This window comes from Myzus persicae, unplaced genomic scaffold (genome assembly GCF_001856785.1).
Source record: "Myzus persicae strain clone G006 unplaced genomic scaffold, MPER_G0061.0, whole genome shotgun sequence".
NCBI classification, from domain to species: Eukaryota; Metazoa; Arthropoda; class Insecta; order Hemiptera; family Aphididae; genus Myzus; species Myzus persicae.
Genome location: NW_019104067.1, coordinates 820,036 through 841,733, shown reverse-complemented (window position 1 = coordinate 841,733; position 21,698 = coordinate 820,036). Strand labels below are relative to the sequence as shown.

The following is a 21,698-nucleotide window of genomic DNA, read 5'->3' as shown; positions in this document are numbered from 1 at the left end:
GATAGAGAGAGAGAGAGAGAGACAGAGAGAGACAGACAGACAGACAGACAGACAGACAGACAGACAGACAGACAGACAGACAGACAGAGAGATACAGAGACAGAGACAGATATCGTGTCATGATCGAAAAAAAGTGATAATATTATATTAATAAAGCGTACTTATATAGGAAATTCAAGCGAATAAGTGCAGCTCGGGAGAACTATACGGGACGTACTGATTTATGCAACGAAATAATTTAGCGTCGCGACTCTTTATTCTGTCTCGTCGATAAATAATATCAACCGTCCGGTTCCTCTCGGCACTCGGCAATCGATAACAATTGATTTTCTTTCCAAATCGTAAGGATTTCCGAATGCCAAGACGAATCGCCGGACGCCCGGCGTTAAACGTACAGCTGATTCTAATTCATTGGCGGACGGGGGCGGGGCGAGGAAAGCGCAGACCGTCTCTGTACACGTCCACACGTCGAGTACGGTGTCATATACAGTATGATATTATACAAGTCGTGTGTTGGTATGATATTATTATGAAGTATAAGAGAGAAATGTAAAAAACAAAAATAAAAAATAAAAAACAAAAATCATAAAAAATAAAAATAAATTGTATATCGTTACAAACCCTTACGCAAATCGGACTATATACCTACAGGATTGTAATTAATGGGCGCACGTGAGACGGCGATCGCGGGGAACGCGGACGGTTGCGGTGACGCTGCTTGCACGTAATCGGCCGGGTTCGAGCTGTACATGTCCATGGTGGACGGGGCGCCGGGGCCGGGCGACGTGGCCGGCGGGAACGCGGCGGCCCGCGGGTTGCCGGGGCCGCCGGTGTGCGGCGACGCTGGTGGCCCGAAACCTTGTGCGGCGACCGCGGCTGCCTGATGGTGGTAATTGCTCATCACTTGAAAAATACACACGCACGGTCATTTGATAAACATAATACAACAATTTAGTTAGTATAGGTATAAGTTTAGTGTTTACATTATACTATACGATGATGGTAATAATATAATAATAAGTAGTATAATAATAATAATAATAATAATAAAAACGGCAACGATGATATTATTATGAAAATAATATCTCAGATAATGACACATAATATTGTAACTACTACACTATACAATACGACATCGTAATAATAATATATTTTTTATACCCACGTCATGTTTTATAAAAGGAACAAATCGTGTTATTAAAACACGCGATTCAATCGGAAAGCCGCACGTGCTATATTACAACGATGAACTACCGGGTATCGTTGTGAGTTGTGCGAAGAGACCGGGCGAAACGCCGAACACTATATTTTATTTATTTATTAATTGTTTTTTTTTTTTTTTTTGCGCACAGTTCAAGCACCATGTTAATTATAACGATCGCCCCGCAGCGGTTACGTATAGTATCAATATAAATTACAATATTTAGGCCGATTTTCCGATCAAACCACGTGGCATACCTACTGTACAATATAATGATATATTATACATACGATCCATATACTGCAGCAGTGTAATATATATAATATAAAATATTTCCGACGTGTACGATTGAAAAATCGTTCAGCACCGGTGTGATTTTTGGTGATGTAGTCGCCCCCTGGTAAAATGAAATTAAAGCAAACACTGACTGGCTGGTCAAATTTCGGTAGGTATCATTAGCTGATAATTACATCGGTATGCTTTTAAGCCGCGGTAAAATGTTACTAGTGACCGAGAGGTAAATTTTCACTAGATGTATTTTACCGAAGGTGGGGGATACAATTTCATTTAGGAAAAAATCACGGTCACATCGGCATGAACATCGAATGCACTCGCAGTATAAATATATTTAATTTAGTGCTACAGATCGACGATTAGACCAGATGGAAAATATTCATTGTGGATTTGGAATTCAACCAGTCAGTAATCCACCCGATATCGATTTTAGCGAAGGAGTTTTCAATTATTATTCTTGAATTTTTAAAACACATACCACAGACAAGGATATACGTTTGTTTAGAAAGTTTTAATTTTGAAAAACCACCAAAGTAACAAAGTAAGATTGAAAGCTTACAATTTTCTTTTTTTTCGAAAAACCGATCGGTTGATTAATTTCAAAATTTGTGTTCTGAATATTATTCTTCGTAATACGTCACGACTTTGGCTAAAATATTGTATATTACGGATATTATGAAATGTTCGCAAACGGTTTATTTCAACGTTCATCAATATTGTACGCATGTAATATTATAATAGTTTACCTGTGCAGTTGCATGTATTATAAAGTATGATTTTTCAATCAAACCACGTACTGAAATATAATACATTATTGTACAGGGCGTTCCATTTAACCACCTGCACACAATGTTGCTGTACAATTTTGTGAATTTGAAAATTATGAGTGCCGTAATAAGCACGTCAAACCGCGACCAAACGTCGAGTAAATTTATTATTTTTATTTATATTATTATGTAAGTAAATATATTTTATACGGTTATGTCGACAATGGTATTGTTACGACAGCCGTCTTGTGTGTGTGTTTGTGTGTGAGTATGTCTGTGCGCGTGTGTGAGTGTGCATGTGTGTGTGTTTGAACAAAATTTGAATACTCATATTATTATTATAACTAATTAACCTATATAATATACTTAATGTTATATATTATACTAAAGTGGACCTTGAAAAATCTGCTGCTCTAAACAAAAACTTATCGTATATGGTACTGGGAAAAATGAATAAAAAAACAAATTAAATTATATTAGTATATAATTATATATATATATGTATATGTATAGGTGTATGTGTGTATTATTATTATTATTACTGTTCGGTTACATAATATCATTGTATATAACATTTACGGAGCACATTCTAGCAAGTGACAATCATATTATAAGAGGTACCTACATACAACATACTAAATAATATATCATGGTACGCGTCTGAATGTCACACACACACAACTACACAAGCACTCATCATCGTGTTGCTGATGGAAAGATGTTTGTATGAAATATAAATATTTAAGAAATAAGGAAAGAAAATAGGTGAAAAACAGCAAACCGCCACTGATAAGCCAAGCAAAAAAATTATATTATATTATAGCGTGATCAAAAAAAAAAGTTAGTTGTTAGTTGAGTTTTTCTATTTTTCTGTAACTTAGGTACTAAAACATTTTCCATACACGTCGTTATAATATCTTCATCGACCGTTGCATAATGTAAAAAAAATGAATAGTGAATTCATCACGTGAAAAAATTACTCTTCTCTTTGATACGACACTGTGGCCGCTGTAAGTTATCGACTAAAAGTAAAAATATCGAGCGAAGGGTATTGTGGCAAAAACAATAGCTCACATTTCGTTTGTTTTATTCGTGAACTGTGCGTCTGACACCACTATACCGCTTTCTACGCGATTACGACATTATAATAATTACAAATTGATGCCAACGTCACGAATTCAAATTTTAATGCGTACCTGTATGGATCGTCTACACCATATAATATGTTATCGTTTGTGATGGAACCAAATATCGGCAAGTACACATTATTATAATAATGTACACCCAATCGAACTTAGACGTACCAAGCGTTGTAGCAGTATTATCCTTATTCTTCACATTATTATTATTATTATTATTATTATTTACAATTTTTTATTGTAATCTAATATTGTACTGACAAGTGACATTTAGTACGTTGTATAACGTGATTTAATAAAATATGATTAATAGTTGATTGAAAAGTGATTGGCGATTTCGCAAGTATGACATAATTATAGTATATTATTGTAATAATATTATGTGCATTATACACGCGATCAATTAAATGGATACATCGCATCGTCGTGGTTTTAATTTTATCTTAGTATTATCATGGGGCGGAGACTGGCTCAAAAACAAATACAATTGTACTTATACTATAAATTAACGAATGAAAAATACATAAAAAAAAGTCTGATAATATTTCATCTAACCACGTGCGTATAGACCATCGACGAAGACTGGTATTAAACAAATCAAATACCGTATTATATTATATGACTTTATCGTCTTTGTGTTGTATGTTTCAAACCGCATGTAATATTACCATTATTATTATCATCATTATTATACCTAAACAGTCATCATAATACTATTTTTATAACAACAAGACCGCGAAAACGACACGTAGAATTTAAGATAATTATGTATATTAAGATATTTTTTTTACCACCAATGCCGCTTGATGATCGATTAAGTAAACTCGCACAAAAGTATAAAATAATAACAATAATAATAATACTGTGGTCTGTAGCCAGTATGTGTGTATTTACATAATTAATTATATATTAAAGGTCTGTCATGTCCTGATATATTTATTTTTAAACGTCCTTCTACTTTGTAAACCTACCTAAAAGGGTAAAGTTTGTTATTATTGTTTGGAGTCAATATTATAATAATATGATCAGTTAGTTTGTCAGAAATCAACTGCAAGTTACAACGACATGCTATACGTTATCATATTTGCGATATTAAAAAGGGAATTGGCTGCTAAAAAAAGGTGTATACTAAACACATAAAAGCATTTTTCATTTCGAGTTTTGTCAACATACATACCACTGAAAATAAGGACGTAACACATACCCACCAAAATACGCACACAAGTGGCTCGGCTTGTTTGGGCCAGGACAATATTTGTTTTCGTCAATTAATATTTTTAAAAATAACTACAGCAGACTAAATTAATGGTAGGTATTATATTTTGTTATTATGACTTTGTGTTACCTACCACCTGCCTCGTAAAGTATTCAAAAACTTTTTTGTTATTCAATACTATTTTAATACTTTTTGAACAAATTATTCGAATACGTATTCTGAATAATTTTTTTTGTATTTTTTTATTCATTAAAAAATATTTTTTTTTAACTCAAAAAATAGTTTATATTTGTAACAATTTTTTTTCATTAAAAATCGGGTACATTTTTAGTTATAAACAATAGTTTTTCTCTTTGAATGAAATATCATTGACCCTCGTTAATTTTTTCAAATATTCGATTATGTATTCCGAATACAAAATAAAAGTATTCTTTATAAGACTGCCCACCACTTATAGTATAAAACAAATTACAATATTTGTTTCATGTAACATCGTTTAAATGTTCCTTAAGTATATAAGATATGAATAAAATATATATGTATATATATATATATAAGGACAGAGTTCATGCAAATGTTATACAAATTTAATTATTAATTACCGTTCGAGTTTCCAACCACCGTTTAATATCGTTTTGTGTTGGTTTTAAACTTTAGGCAGAGGTGGGTAGCGGTAGGAGAAAAAATGTATTTTATTATAATATTTGGTCGAGTAAATGGGGCGGGTTTGTACGTGCACAAACGCGATGAGACATCCTGTATGTATAATATTTGTATATGTGTGACGTGTTTAACAAAATACTTATACTGATAACTGATATTATAATAATAGGTATGTAGGAAATGTTCTTTTGTTTCAATAATATTTATACATGTATGTACGATACGGAAAATTACGAAACACGAGTCTACAATAACAAAACATTCTATTGCAAAAACAAAACAAAAATAAAAGGTATAGTAATAATATTGTAGAAATACACATATTCCTACATAATGTAATAATATACATAGGAAGGTATAATATTATATTGTTCGAATGGATTCCAAATAATATCAATATACAAACACGATAATATTATATACATACTAATATAATAGGAGGTATTTGTATATGATATACACATCTTAACAAATAAAAAAAAAAAAGGAATTAAGTATAAGCAGTATATAATATGTGTACTTATACACACAAATTATAATATTATTGATCAATATTAAGGACAAAAAATAATATATTATTAGTAGTGTAGAAACCCCTGTGATATGTCGGAAACAATAATAAAATAAAACAACTTCTGGTGTGAAAAAACGACAAACACTTTGAACAAAAAAAAATCAGCATTCGAGTGTAATGTGTATGTGTATGTGTGTACCTTCGTGGTGTGTAGAAAGAAGCTTTTTATAGAAGTTTTCTATAATGTATAAGCTCTTTGACAAAGGCGATAGTATAAAATCTATTAAACTGAGCTTTTAAAAAATGTCATGAATTTTTATACGTTCAAATATTTTTCTTTGGTTTTTATCGGAAAAAGGTTAGTTTATGCTTAATAATTATACGAACACGTTTAATGAAATCGGTGATTTATGTATTATTAAATACTTAGTCTATTCGTGAATAGAGAAATGTGATGCTTAAAGTAGGGTTAATATAAAAAAAATATTTTTTTTACAATAACTATTCCTAGTAACCCTAGTGCATGGAAAGTTTCAAGATATGAACCTATCTTAGCCATTAAAAAAGAATAAAGACCGGCAGATCTAGTTGGTGCTCATTGAAGAAACTATAGGTTGGTTGTTTTTTTGACCGCAAGGAAAAACAGCCGACGACCGTAGGAATGATGTAGTGTAAAACGTTAGCAAACTTTCCCACTTGGAAAAAAATTGTACAGAACAGTTTATCAGTTGCCCTGCTGAACCAATCAAGTCAGCCGTATCTTACCCTTCCTATCGGCTTTATACGTAAAAAAACAAATTTGTATTGAGAAAATAATACCTATTTATCAACATACTTGGCGAAGCTATCATATCAAAATCATAATTATGATAAAAAAAATTCAATTACGACAGCGTATGGACTTGTAAATGTGTATTAAAAACACATTAGGCACCGACTTCGGAATCGGATAACCGAGTTGAAGATAATACGTATAGTGGCATACTAACGCTTTCGAAATATTGTATCCATCTATATATATATATATATATACACATACATACACCGTTATCGTCAGTGGCACACCATCTCCACGTGCATCCACCGAGTCTCCAGCAGATATATCTGCGACCGTGTTATCGTCATTCGTCACCCCGCTCGCCCTCTCACCCGTCTCTCTCCCGCGGCAGTATGATATATATGGCCTCTATAATAACGGTCGTTCGGTCGGGTTTGTGCAAACAAATTCGAGACCGTAACACACACGTATTATAATATTACACCGGGATATTAAACACGTCGATCTGTGATAACATAATGTTAATATTATCGCGACGTCACACAATAATATGTCATTGTACCTATCGCACGGGCCGAGCGCCACACGCGCAGTACGCCGAGTTTCGCGTTCGGGGTCGAAGGCAATCATTTCGTATTCCACCCGAGCGGCGAATCCATTGCGCACGTATTTCATATGATATAATAATACATATGTATAAAGTGAGTGTGTGAGTGTGTGTGTTATAATGTGCGTGTGCCATGTATACGTATACGACACCGACGGGGGGGTTGTGTGCGGTCGTGGGGTGAGTGGGTTAAGTGCCGGAAGAATTTTTACGGTAGTCGTGTTGTAAAAACCCATGTATATACGCGTGTTGTAATGTGCTCGCGTACTTATATATACATATATTTATATATATATATATATGTAATGTATATATCTATACAGTATACATATATCCACTTTATTATATGGCACGCGTCGCGTCCGGGATAAACGCATCGGGTCGAACAGACAGATGTACCTATATATACGTACGAACATTGCGCGGTAAAACGTTTCGCTTTTTTCTACTATTATTTTTTTTTTTTTTAAAGCGACCGAAACAAAGGAAAAAGAAAAAGGCTAGACTTGAGCGCAGCTATACTTAGGTACACAGTAAGCCTTATGGGGTGGTGATAAGTGTTCGAATGCGAAATTATAGTCGTTCCACCACCACAACCACCCCAATCGCCACTTAAATAGTTTTACGGTTTCTATATTTTACAATAGCCGATTTGCGACCGCGGATTCGCTTCAATTTTATAGCGCATGATAATAATATTGTACCTACTACATATTAATATAATCGTTATGATAGTTTCATAATAATTAATAAAGTATAATGGGAGAGCTCACTGCACGTGGCCACGATGACGTGTTTTGTTGCTAGCCAAGAACACGGGGCATTGTTATTTGTTATTATTATTATTATTTACGACGATATCGATTTACATTAAGCGGAATAAACACAGAGAAAGAAAAAGAAAATTAAAACGAGCCGACCAAACGGAAGTGCCCGACGTGCAGCGATCGTTCGTCTTTTACACGCGGTCAACGGGGACGCGGTCAACGGGGACGCGGTGTTGCCATTGCACAACAACCCTCGCCATATATAAATAATGAAAATTATAACCGTATAGTGTGGGTGTGTGTGTGTTCTTGTGAATACATATTTTATAATAATAATAATAATATAAATCGACTCGCGTGTGTGCGCGCGTTCATTTGTCATCCTCCTTCCGCCCCGACCGGATATAACGGCGTGCGAACGGTGAAAAGCTCGACGCCACACAACTATATAATATGCGTAATACATGTAAAGCATGTGCGTATATTTATATGTTTAATATATATATATATATATATATATATATATGCATAATGATGTATACGTATACCCGTCGCGCGGTAATCCTTTCTTTACGGCCCTGCAGCTTCCCGCGATCTACCCTCTCCCGGGCTCGCCGGAGCAGTATACACCGCGGTCGCCACGCACGAACGGTCCATTATGGTAATTATTAAAACTCACCCTCATCTCCACCACCTCCGTTCACGAGCAGGTACCCAACAATAGTATAATTTTTACACACACGTAGCGCAAGCCTATAATAATATTATTACGTTATATATTACGTAAATACTGCGCATTTACAACCGCAGTGTTGGGTTATGGCCGTAATACTGCGAGTATTGCAATACATTTTGGTGGGTATACGGCGCGTGTTATGAGAGGTATATAATATATTATGATTGTGTGGTATAACGACGTGCCTACCTTTACGTATGTGAAAAAGTAACAGGGTAAAATATTTCAATCCCCGGAAAGTCGTCCTACCCACGAGTCCTAAGTGAATAATACCAAATACGTAAATGCTGAGCGGGGTAACGCGCTACCTCAAAGGTTGAACGCAAAATAAATATTATAATATTTCATACAGACTATATGTACGGTGAACGTAATAATACTCGCAGTAATAATATTTTCCAACGGATTTAATGTTCGTCTCAAGTCGAAAAAAAGCTTATAGTAACGTAATCGATTCACCAACGAAACTTCGACAATTTTTGCTTCACCAAGCAACCGACAAATTATTTTTCGATTGTAAACTTCCATACATAGAATAGATAGTAATAAATTATACTTTTAAGTCGTGTAAAGCATAGTAGTATATAGGCGTGCAACAATAGACAACAATCGACCGGGGTGGAAATCGAAAGCCATAACGTATTTATATCTTACTATAGTTTTCAACGGAGGGGGGGGGGCGGAGCAAGGGCAAGGTTTATTTTTACTTTTTAAGTGCGACACCCTTAGTAACGAATTCGTGGTTACTACCCAACACAGTGTTCGGTGTAATATAATCAAAATATAGTGTGCAGACTGCAGGAACGTCGCGAGAACCGCATCATAGCAATAATTATTAATGTAATGCTATTATTTCAAACGCGGAAAAACGATCGAATTTTTCTCTTGTCCGCAAAAGGTCGTCATCGGCGTCGTGACTGCAGCAGTGTATTGCTATTGTACATAATATTATAATACACGAAAAATAATTATGACGAGTTTATTTCTTCCATAAATCAACGGATATTACCCGGGACACGTATAGGGACTTGAGTTTAAAACGATCGTTTCGCGACTCAACATTAAGCGCACGTGTATTATATATATATACATGTATATATTATATACGCACATATAAACGGATATATATATACATTGCAACGCGTATCCCATCCCTTCACGAAATACTTTAAAACGCAATATAAATTCAAATTGCTGTGTCGACGACGACGCGGCGAAAAATAATTACGTTGATATTACACGCGGCGCGACGGTGTGCACATAATAGTAATAATAATAACAACACCGACAACAAAAACAACGGCGACGACGAGAACGATACAGCGTTCTCCACTAATTCCATAGTCATTCGCAGGTCTCCCCAGCCGACATTTTCGGAGGTCACGTTTTAAAAATTCTCAACGTTTCGTGCTCACATCATATCGTAGCGGACTTGCGAACGCTCGGGGGTGAATTATTCATTCCTGCGACGACCGAATTCGGGTTTTGATTTTAACGAAGTCGCGTTCCGTTAATGTTTTATAACGATAGGGACTTTCGACGCGGACGTATGGCGTAGTTAATATCCGGCGGATACCATGGCGACTCGACTAGCGTATTGTATAGGGTACCTGGGCACCACCTACTTTTGTTTCGACTTCGGTGATTGTTTGTATACGCTCGGCATCGGAATAACAAGATGTAAATATTCTACAAAATTATGTACAGGCAGGGACCGACTCGTATAGGTGAGACTACACGTCATACTAGTGTATCTAACTGATGGAAACGATTGAAATATGTATAAATCGAACTAGTGTATATCTAACTGATGGAAACGATTGAAATATGTATAAATCGAGAGCGTTTAGTCCACAGTAGGTACATAGCGTCGACAGTATACAGGCACAAGGACTGCTGCAGTTGGACATGTCATATTTTATTCGAACCGTATATTTACGAGGAGATTAAATTTTCACGACGTGCCAGTGTCATGTCACTGCCACTCACTTAGAATTATTCGAGAAAAAACAATAATACGTACGGCGGGCGAGAGGCGAACAAAAATTGTTTATTCCGACGTCTGCAGCTTTCAGAAGAGTAAGAAGGAAATTATGATAAAAACTAAAGCAAAACGAAACGTTCCATCGCGTGATATGACAGCGGTGTGGACGGTATAATAGATATGAAAAATTACATAAAAACTTCTTAACGCACCAACATAAGTAACCTAATAGAAAGGTCGTACAAACCGTCATTCGTCGTTTCTCTTATCCAGGTTATGTACATAATAGTAACAGTTGTTCGGATATGTATAATGTAGATATTTCATTTAGTAGTGTAGTAGTCGAAGGGGTTCGCAATATAAATGTGGACTGGTGAGAGGATGTTATTTTATACCCACTTTCACCACAGGAATGATACTAGTCATACGGATCATCTTTAGTAATATTTTAGACGACGATGACAGAGCGCACTAACAGTTGCAATAGAGACATTCATAAGAACCTGGGCCAACTATTCCAACTTCCACTCTTTTTATGAGACAAACGTATCTTATTTATAGACAACTAAATATTGTTATCACGCATATTTTCATTTTGTTCTTTTAAACCAATATTTTTAAAATAGTGAAATTGGGACCATATTCTTTCAAATGTCTCAATCTCAATGAAAAACTATTTCCATGGGCATGATAATGTCATTATAAGGGTTGAGGAAGTACAAATAAGGGTATTAAATAATATAAAATAACAACTTGGTACGATGTGCGGTTGATAGTCAACGTAGAAAATTAAACACGCGGTGTACATGGTTATTGGTATCATAGCGAGACGTCGTCTGTTTTTATTTCGGGAGAACGACTTAGTACGTTAAAAGATTTATCTGTCTTATTTTTCTTTATTGTATAATATTAAATTTAATATTTTTTTCCCTTCTTTCGTAAAGTTCGAAAATCGCGTGCTCTCATATTTATATATTCTATACCGCTGACTTTGTGCGACCAGCAGCAGTACGACTAATTGCAAATTATTATAATTTAAAATGCGGATTAAGAGAACCGTCGGAGTTCAGTCATATTTTTTTCCGACGACTTCGGTGCCTGTGCCCACCCCTCCACCGGACCGACCGACGGGTTTTGCAAATTTTGGCCGCGCTCCGATGGCTCTCTAACCATCCGAATAAATAATTAATTTTTAACAATTCCATTTCGTTAATTGCTTCATGTTATTATATTTGACTGGAGGTTTTTTTTGTCCGTTCGCCTCGTTTCGTTTCTCCCTGTATCTCTCTGTTTATCTCTGTGCTCTCTCTCTACATAGTTCGCCAACGGTTTTTCGACGCTGACGAAAAAAAAGGAAATCTAATAATATATACACACAAGCGTATTTATATATCTATATGTGTATGTTTTTATATATGTGTGTGTGTATTTATATATCGGGAGAAAAATAATAACAATAAAAACAAAAGCTTCTGCTTGTGCGAGATTATGAATTTCCTCCACAGCTCGTGGCGAGGGGGTGCAGGCGGACGGGCCGTGAGTGTGTAAGGGTAGAGCGCGTCTACCCAATTTGTCGGAAAACATCGCAAACGTCGACTACAATAATACAATATGTATATATTATATATGTATGCTATTTCCGAGGCGCGTGAACGAAATTATTTACACGGCGGCGACGGCCGATCCAGTTACATAGTGTGTACATATATATATTATATACACATATAAATATATACACCCGTATATACGACAGATAGAGTGATATCTTTTTTTTTTTACATCGTCCAAGCGAGTCTTACGAATTTACCGTTTTCATTTTTTGAACTCTTCGGGCCGTGGATATATTCTATTTTTAGCTCTGTGTTTTATATTTTTTCATCATCTATTTAAATATGTCTCTCATTATAAAAAATAAACATTTGAAATTGTAACTGCACAGTCTATTATTCGTGAATAATTAAACACATCAAATTTAATTTGCAAGTCAGTAAGATATGCATTATTAATAGGGCGAGGCGGGGTCGTTTTGTTTAATGGACCAAGTTGGCCCTACGAATTCGACGAACGACGCTTTTCAAAATCAAAATCGAAAATTTATAATTTAAAATATTAATTGTCGTTGCGTAACGATTCCGAAAATAAACCGTTATATGCGCAAACATAAATTAAATAGTGTATGGTATCACCGTGCATAACCCAATTATTTGTATTGACGCAACAGACGAGCACTTCATCCGGGGTTTTTGCAACGTTTTTATTTCTCCCATAACTATAGACCCGAACATATTTTACGTACATACGTATATAGGTACATAACAACATAAAAACATAAAAATTGACGGTTACTGTTAACGAATGAATTATGGTTTAAAATCGATTGTAAATAAGAGTACGCGCGTGCTATATCAAAATAAATAAATAAAACAGTAGTTACACTAGTCGAGTCCTCTTCCGTTCGCGATAGAAATATTTTGTCGTTAGGCTATAAATATAACAACATATATTATTATGTATCCCTACAACCCCAAAGCGGCGTGTCGGTTATTCGCACGCGTCGATTTTTCACACTCCGCCCTCTCACCCCCTACCCCTCCTAACACCGTCGCCCACCCAATGAGCGCATTTATAGTTAACAACGCCAATGTATATAATAGAGGACGAATAACCCGTGTTTAGCCTGCGAGTTGGCAAAAAATAATAATACAACGATTGCGACAAAAAGATAAAAATATAAACCCACACGAAATACGTGAAAATGTGGGGGTGCCTGGATAATTTAATAGATAAATAAGGGCGGACCTGTCCCCCGCTCCTCTCCGTTCCGGTAGTCGACCATCGATTATGCATCCATCAAAATGAACGTCCGAATATTACCGAAAAATATTACCTACAACCTACCTATACACGGCAGCCGCCTTCACCCCATAACAATGTATACCGGTATCGTTTGGAGATCTAGGGAAACCCGTAAATCGCACGGGTAATATTAATAAAGACCCAGAGGCGGACTTACACGGGCGGGCAAGAGAAGGAGGATAAGCCCAAAAAAAATTCATCCAGATACGACCGTGGGGTTTGTAAAAATATAATAACAAGGTCGACAGCTGTGGAGCTAGTGTTCGGAATTTGAATAAAATATAATAATATTATACTAATAATTATTATTCTCAGAAAATCAATCTCCAGAGCAAATCGCGTAGTAGTAGTAGTAGTAGTAGTAACAGTAGCAGTAGTAGTACGATTATTATTATTATTATTATTATTATTATTATTACTATTATCATTACTACGACAATATTATACGTTTACAACCGCGAGACGGCCTGGAGGTTAGTGTATTACAATAACAATTATAACTATTATTAATAATGTTGCGTATTCCGGCGACACGTACATTATTCGCATGCACGCATACTCGAATATAATATTATTATACTCACGCCTCGACTTCCGCGGGACAAATGGAAAGAGAACAATACATCCGAAGTCGCGTCTATACGGCTGATGGGCATGTATTGTATATAATATAAATATATTTGTGCGTAGAGAGAGAGAGAGAGAGATGGCTAGGACGACAGCTCCAGCAGAAATATCCGGATATGAGTTTTATGAGTTCTGAATTCGAGGGATTTCGTGGATCATTTTTTTCCATCAGAGTAAATTATGAAAATATCACCAAGATGATGATAATAATAATAATAATACAGAATCCGTGTTTCGTATGAATGATACATAATATAATTTGATATGTCTTTTTATGATTTTTTTTCCAACGAACTTCGTATAATAATAATGATGAGGTGTCATTATACTATATATTTAAACGAAATATAATTGTGAAGTTTTTAAGGGAAAATTCCATAATATTGTACAGCATCTTTTTGGTACAAATTTAGATACATCTGGACATTTCGCATAAAATTCAATGTTGTCGGTATTCAGATTCTATTACTACACGAAACTCAATTTTTATAGCTTTCGATAACTTTTTAAAATTGAATTTGTCTTATTTTTCCTAGGGTGTTATTAATATGAATTATATGTTTTAATGTGCGTATTCATAAATTGGAAGTACCCACCTACCGTGTAGGTACATGTAAAGATGCGTATCTACAAAAATGATATTAAATATTGTAGTAATAATCATCGATCTCGTCCCATATAGGTACGCAGAAGGTATTATAACTTTGCGCGATCGATAAATATGACATCAAAATTATGTTATAATAATAAAATTAATACTATTATATATTATTATATTGTATAAATTGTGTATAAATATGTAAATATTCAAAAGTGGAATTATTGATTTCCACAAAGTGTTCAGATATTGTGGTTACGATGCGAGTTTTAATGTTTCCGTCGGACCGAGGAGCATATCATTATATATTATAGATATACAGCAGTACGCGAGGACGAACAACAGATGGGGTGGTCTTCTTCAAGGACGAACGGTGGTACTTAGTATAACGATAACAATAATATATACCTACACGTAAAATATGGGCACGACGCGAGAGTGTGCCATTGCGGCACAGATACGAGGTTAATAGTTTAATATAATACCGATTAATTATACGATTATAATAATAACTATTATTGCGTATTATTGCGAATAACAGCCGAGGGTCGGGTTATTCAGTCTGCTTGTACAGGCCGTGTGGTCTAAAGTTTTGCCTACGGTCGGTTTCCTTGATTATTATTATTATTACTATTATTATTATTATTATAGCGATGGTATAGATAATAGCACACACTGCACCGCATTGCGATAACGCAGCACCGCTGCACTGAGTGTATATATTATATTCGCAGAGTATGGCGAATATCGTGTTTTATCGGTCTCTATAGGGTCTCGAAGACGTTCGTTTTTGTTTCGCAAAGGAACCGCGGAGACGGCGGCGGTGGAGACATCATTGTTCACGAAAACTTTTCTGTTGGAGTTGGCGAAAACAAACGGTCGCCCGGCTGTTGTGGCGATGCGGTTCGCGTATTATTATTATTATTATTATTATTATTATTATTGTACTATTTGCAAACGAAGAAATCGCGCGCATATACCGTGGCGTCCAATTATTGTGCGATACGTTCGTGACAATGAGCAAAAACGATAACTCCCGGCCATATATCATCGGCCGTGTGTTGTTTATAAAATGTGTATGACTTATGCACGCCCTCCAAAAGTTATTGTCGTACACGGGCGGATAATGCGATAAATTCGGGTGTGCTGGTTTTCGATTCGGGAAAATAATTGCTTGCCTCATACCCGCACTCGATGACCTATATCATCCGACTGCTACTTCGTGTCGCGTCTATCGAATATGTATACTCGTCCTACAGGCGATCCTAGTGATATATTGTTATGATCTGTATACTATCGATTCGGAAACCTAAGGGGGGGGGGAAATAGTCGTATATTATATTGTGTGCTTCCGGAAGATGTTTTCACGGGCTAATCGAGACCGTCGTCGAGCGCGTCTGACGACCGAAGAAATCTCACGACATTATATGTACAGAGTATACAAGTGTTGTTATTGTTATTATTATTACTACTGTCGTCGTACATAGGACGGTGAGCACTGTTTCGATCCCCAATCTCGGAACGAAAATAAACAGGAAAACTTTAAAAAGCATGACAACCCAATTTGAAAGAAAAGTTTACGTATACACTCGATTTCTGCTGTTCGAAGGTCGTTTTTTTTTTTTTATAACCGTTTCCTGACTGCAAACTCCATCGATCCTACATATACATGTTTATTATAGTTAGGGTTCTGGGCTGCGTTTAAGTCTCAACACAAACTGCACCACGAGTAGGCAAGTGAACGGAGGGCGATTATAAGTTACTGTTCATTTTACACAATATCAATACACACACACAAATATATAATAGTTTGCAATCGCGTTCCTTGTATAATATACAGGGTGTTTATGCGGTTAGGTTAGGTTAGGACAACTATATTATCGCATCGTCCATTCGAGATCCAGAACGGTTCAAATTCGCACGTTCCGTCCGAATCAACGCTGCGAGTGTAAATCCGCATATTATTCTTCGGTGGCTGTTCGGGTTCGGTGGCGTGAGGGGGGGGGGGTGGTGGGGCGGAGTTACAGTTTGTGCTACGTTCTTCCGAGGGGTGGGCTCGCCCGATATAGTCTGCAGAAACGATAAACACACACAGCGAGTAGCGATATTATATATGTGTATTGCTGCTTATATACAAACGTAGTAACAATATACAATAACAGCCGTCGTGTGTATGTGCATATTATATAATATATAGGTAGGTACCCCACCCGCCGCCGACCATAACCCTATCCGGATATAATATATTCTATCATATTATACGCGGCGGAATACATGCACAACAATAAAAAAATATTTCCGACGATAAAATTATTCGCTGAGGCCACCATAATCATCCAACATGTGCTCGAATGGCCCGTATTATATTATTATTATTATTATTATTATTATTATTATTATTATTATTATTATTATTATAATATACATATAGACGAACGGAATTCGGAAAACGTCTGGAAATAAAGTAAAAAACGAATCTGACTGGATAAAGCTCTCCGCCACCGCCGCCGAGAGGTTCGGTTGTTTGTCGTTTTTGTTTTATTTTATTTCATTTTTTATTTTTATTTTTTTTTTGTTTTCTGTTTTAGTTTCATATATTTTTTTCGTTTTCGTTTTTTTTTTTTTTAATGCGACTGGCATTTGGATAACAGACCTGCTGCAGGGGCTTTACGGAGGAACCCTTTATCTAGCAATAATGTGGACATTAACGAACGCCGGCACATAAAAACCATAACAATCGCAATACCCGCCAGCCACTCTCCGCTGCTCGTAAAACGCATAAAACCACGGAATCGCAATTACTTTTTTTATATATATAAATATTTTTTTTTTCTTCGGCCCAGTGTATAATATAAACTATCATTTATCAACTGAACATCGAACGAGATTTCTCCTCTCTATTATTATATGGGCTGTGTGTGTGGTGTGTGTGTGTGTGTGTGTGTGTTTGTGTGATCGGCAATATTTTTTTTTTTGTTCAAGAGAAGCGGATATCGGATTTTTTATGATTACTTCCGGATAAAGCTTTCCGACCGAGGTCGCCGGACTGTTACATTAATGCATGACCACGGATTTGATGATGATTTTTTTACCACCAAGTGCGTGTGGTAGGAGGTGTGGGAAGGGCCCCACCCCCTCATTTATTGGTCGACGGGTGTCGGACGGGGGTGACCAGGCAGAGAGCGCGAGCGGAGAAACAGATAATCAATCATCCGGGTGTTCCGGAATTTGTTTGTCATCGTCGCCATCTGGCGAAATAAATTAACTGAAAATAATATTCAGAATAAATAAACACACCGTGGTATGCAGCTTTATCTTCTACTTCGGGAGGCCTAATCGGAAAATTATCAACCCGGCCAAAAGAAAAAAAAGTTAGAGATCATCACTGCAACGAATTTAATAAATAAAAAACACCCGTTTCATAAAACCATATTGTATCATTGTAGCTAATGGTAAAACCCCCTCGTTGGTAAATGATCTTAACAATTCGGTAGTAGACCGTAAATGCGTAAAATAAAAGATTATATTATCATAATAATTAAAGTATTTTAAATTATTTTTCACTGTCATAAACAGCAAACTTACCTACCTATATCGCACCATGGCTATCTACATAACCGCACTACATACCAACAAACAAATCTTTGCATAAAAATATTTTCAATTAGATGTACAGCTATATATATATATATATATTTATATATAGATTTATTACGATAAACATTCAACAATATAATATAGTCCACTGACACCTAACACAGTCAACTGACGCGTCGAATATATATGAACTACGATATACATTTTATCATACGTACCTATGTAGATTTATGTTATTATGTTAGGCATTGTCGAAATACTGATCATCTAAGATTAAAATACGATACTCTGGGTTTAATAACATACTAATATAATATACTCGAAAATAATAATAATTAATAATAGATAAGTAATAGTAATAATAATAAAAACTAATACAAATAGTAATAATATAGATAATGGGAACGTTTCAATGCTGTATATACGGACTATAGATGGTAGTATAAATATATATATATAATATATATTATATATACGATTATTAAAACTCGTCTAAATAAACTAGCGTGTGTCGTACACTTACATTTTCTAATGTACTAAATATTATTTTATTTTACTAGATAAAATATGTTATAAAAATAATAATAATAATAATAATAATAATAATAGGTAAAAATATGTATAATATAGGTACTAATATAATATAAGAAACTATACGGTCTAAGTAAATACTTGTACACTTTAATACACACAATAATATTATATCATAATATTATATTACTGTTGTACACGTCCAACTGTATGAATAATAGTGTATAGGTACTAAGAAATAAATCGATATAGTACAGTAAAAGCGCCGGGCAACACAATAATACATCGTCCAACAGCGATATAATGTATATTATTGTGATCAGACCCTACTGTGCATGTACGGTAATCGTTTTACCATGGTTATTATACTAATACAATGATATATTATAAAATGTCATCAGTTGGATCGGAACGAGCAGTGGTGTAGCTGGCTTATCTAGATAAGAAATCTTAACGACAACGAAAATTATAAAATACTATATCGCAGTCCGCTCACCACATTAACGAATAGAATAATAATATTAATATTATTATTGTCACCGTGACCACGAAATTATGTTACCAATATCGTGTTTAGCAAACACGCGATTTAGTTTAGGTATTATTATTGCGTTTAAGTCTTTCTTTACTATTTTAAGCCACTATGTAAAGTAATAACTATACAAGATAATTACAAAATATTATAATGTTTGTTCAATTCGAACGGGATAGTAACTAAGTCTATACCACTAGGCTAAAATCACTACAATATGTATAATCAATAATAATAATAATAATAATAATAATAATAATAGTAATAGTAAATATAATAATAATAATATGATTATGAGTATGAATAATATATACTGTAAGCCTGGCCAAGAACTCTACGAGGAATATTTGTATTGAGTTTTACATTTGTAAGCTGCGTCTCAGGGCTCGGGAATTCGATTAAACTTTAACTTTTCAATTATTCAAAGAGGAAGAGTGAAATACTGATAAAACTTGTAACGCGCAAAAGTTATTCGCCAGACTTCTACTGCAGGTGTTATTATTAAATATTAGACGGAAACAATCAAATTTTGGGGACGGGGCGATTTTTTCATACCGCTAAAAAAAAAATTAATAAATAAATAATAATAATAATAATAGTATAATACGTAGTATATACTTATTGTATATAAATTGTAATATTGAATATTTACTCGTGTCTATCGGAGAAGAAATCGTCAGGAAACATCTGCGTTTTCTTCGATATGCCACGCACACCACCGTCGGTTGGAATAGCATACACACACCTTTATTACATCGCACTTCCATTTGTTTTTGTACATAAATATTGTCTTTTTTCCATATGCGTACCGTATTCGTATACTCATATCATATACGGTTTTACGTACGGTTCGGGGTCAACCCGTATATTATATATATTGGGATGAGATATATGACTAGTATAGACCAAATACAACAGAAAAAAAAATCAAAACAAAAAAAAAATCGCTGCTGTTACGTTTCCGAAACGAGCTGCGTCGTTATATTGGTAAAATGAATAAATAAAAAAAAAAGATAATAATAACAGTAGAGATAAATAAATACGTAAAAATCCAGTATATATGAGGAAAAAGAGAAAAGATATGAAATATCCAAGAGACTCATCCATCTACATCGGTTATATTAGGACTCTTTCCAAGACGGACGTCACCCATAACATGATGCAATATAATATAATATTTTCAATTTTGTATAGTATATGTACCCTCCTCGTAAGACTCGACTTTGGCCGTTTCAAAATTATAAGATTTTTATTATTATGTCGACTAGACAAAATATTAAGTTTGTGCCATCTAAATAATAATAATAATAATAATAAATAGTAATAATAACATTAATACGTGTTCAAAACTTTGGTTTGCCTTTAATATTATTCGTGGTTAGGTATGGACGATATTAAAGGTACATTTGTTCATTATAATTATTATAGCAATATTATAGGACGCATGCATTATATTGCACCTACCTATATAATATTGTACATACTAATATCGTTTAAGGGTTAACATAAATGAATAATAATAATAATGACGATAATATTATCCTACGCACAGCACAGGTGCAGGACACTAAAAACAAGATCGTCTAATGCGGAGGTCTTTCGGGTACAGCTATTATAGCATTATATTATATATAGTATATTATACCTATAGAGTTTATCTCGGCATATCACTATCGTGTCGCGGTCGTAATATAACAATATTACAATAATGTATGACCGTCTAATGCTATTATCGTTTCGTACATTATGGTTGGTAAACGACAAAATCGAAAAAAAATGTAATGATGAATAGTTTACCGTTATGGCATTGGGCTGGAGTAATACCGCACCGAGGTCTGGTCCCGATAATGGCGACCCCTACAAAATGTTAAAAAAAAAAAGAAAACGTACAGACAAGTAGACAAAAAAAATGAAACATTTGATCATTGTATTGAAACGTTTTATACAAATACATAGACAAAGAAATTAATAACATCTAAAAACAACAACAAATGTCAACTCAACTCAACCAAGGTACGGTACGATATAATACGGTAACGTTTAAGTATAAAATATACGAGTACGCACGTCTTCTACGCTAATGAGGAAATCTAATTTGGATTTTATATTCGACAACTCAGGCAAAACACTAAATATATTATTATAGTCTATATTATAGTAACTACGATAAGTAGCTCAGCCAAATATAATAATATCATATAATATTGTAATATATTGTTTGAAAATATATCATTTTCGTGTATGCGTATGTATAAATATATATTTATATTTAAAGAGAGAAAAAAAGAGAG

General features: G+C 34.7%; 1 protein-coding gene across 3 annotated transcripts in view; it reads right to left on the bottom strand.

Moving 5' to 3' along the window:
* Window positions 1-557: 557 nt before the first annotated feature.
* LOC111038287 (RNA-binding protein Musashi homolog Rbp6) overlaps window positions 558-21,698 on the bottom strand; it is a 381,310-nt gene continuing 360,169 nt past the window's right edge. Inside the window, exons 13-14 of one of the 3 annotated variants that reach the window (XM_022321331.1) lie at window positions 21,205-21,264; window positions 558-903 (exon numbers count right to left, since the gene is read on the bottom strand). In XM_022321331.1, the coding sequence (XP_022177023.1) occupies window positions 638-903; window positions 21,205-21,264 (326 nt within the window). In that variant the 3' untranslated portion in view covers window positions 558-637. The remainder of the gene's footprint in view (window positions 904-21,204; window positions 21,265-21,698) is intronic. The other 2 variants (XM_022321332.1, XM_022321333.1) reach the window with 2 other exon arrangements.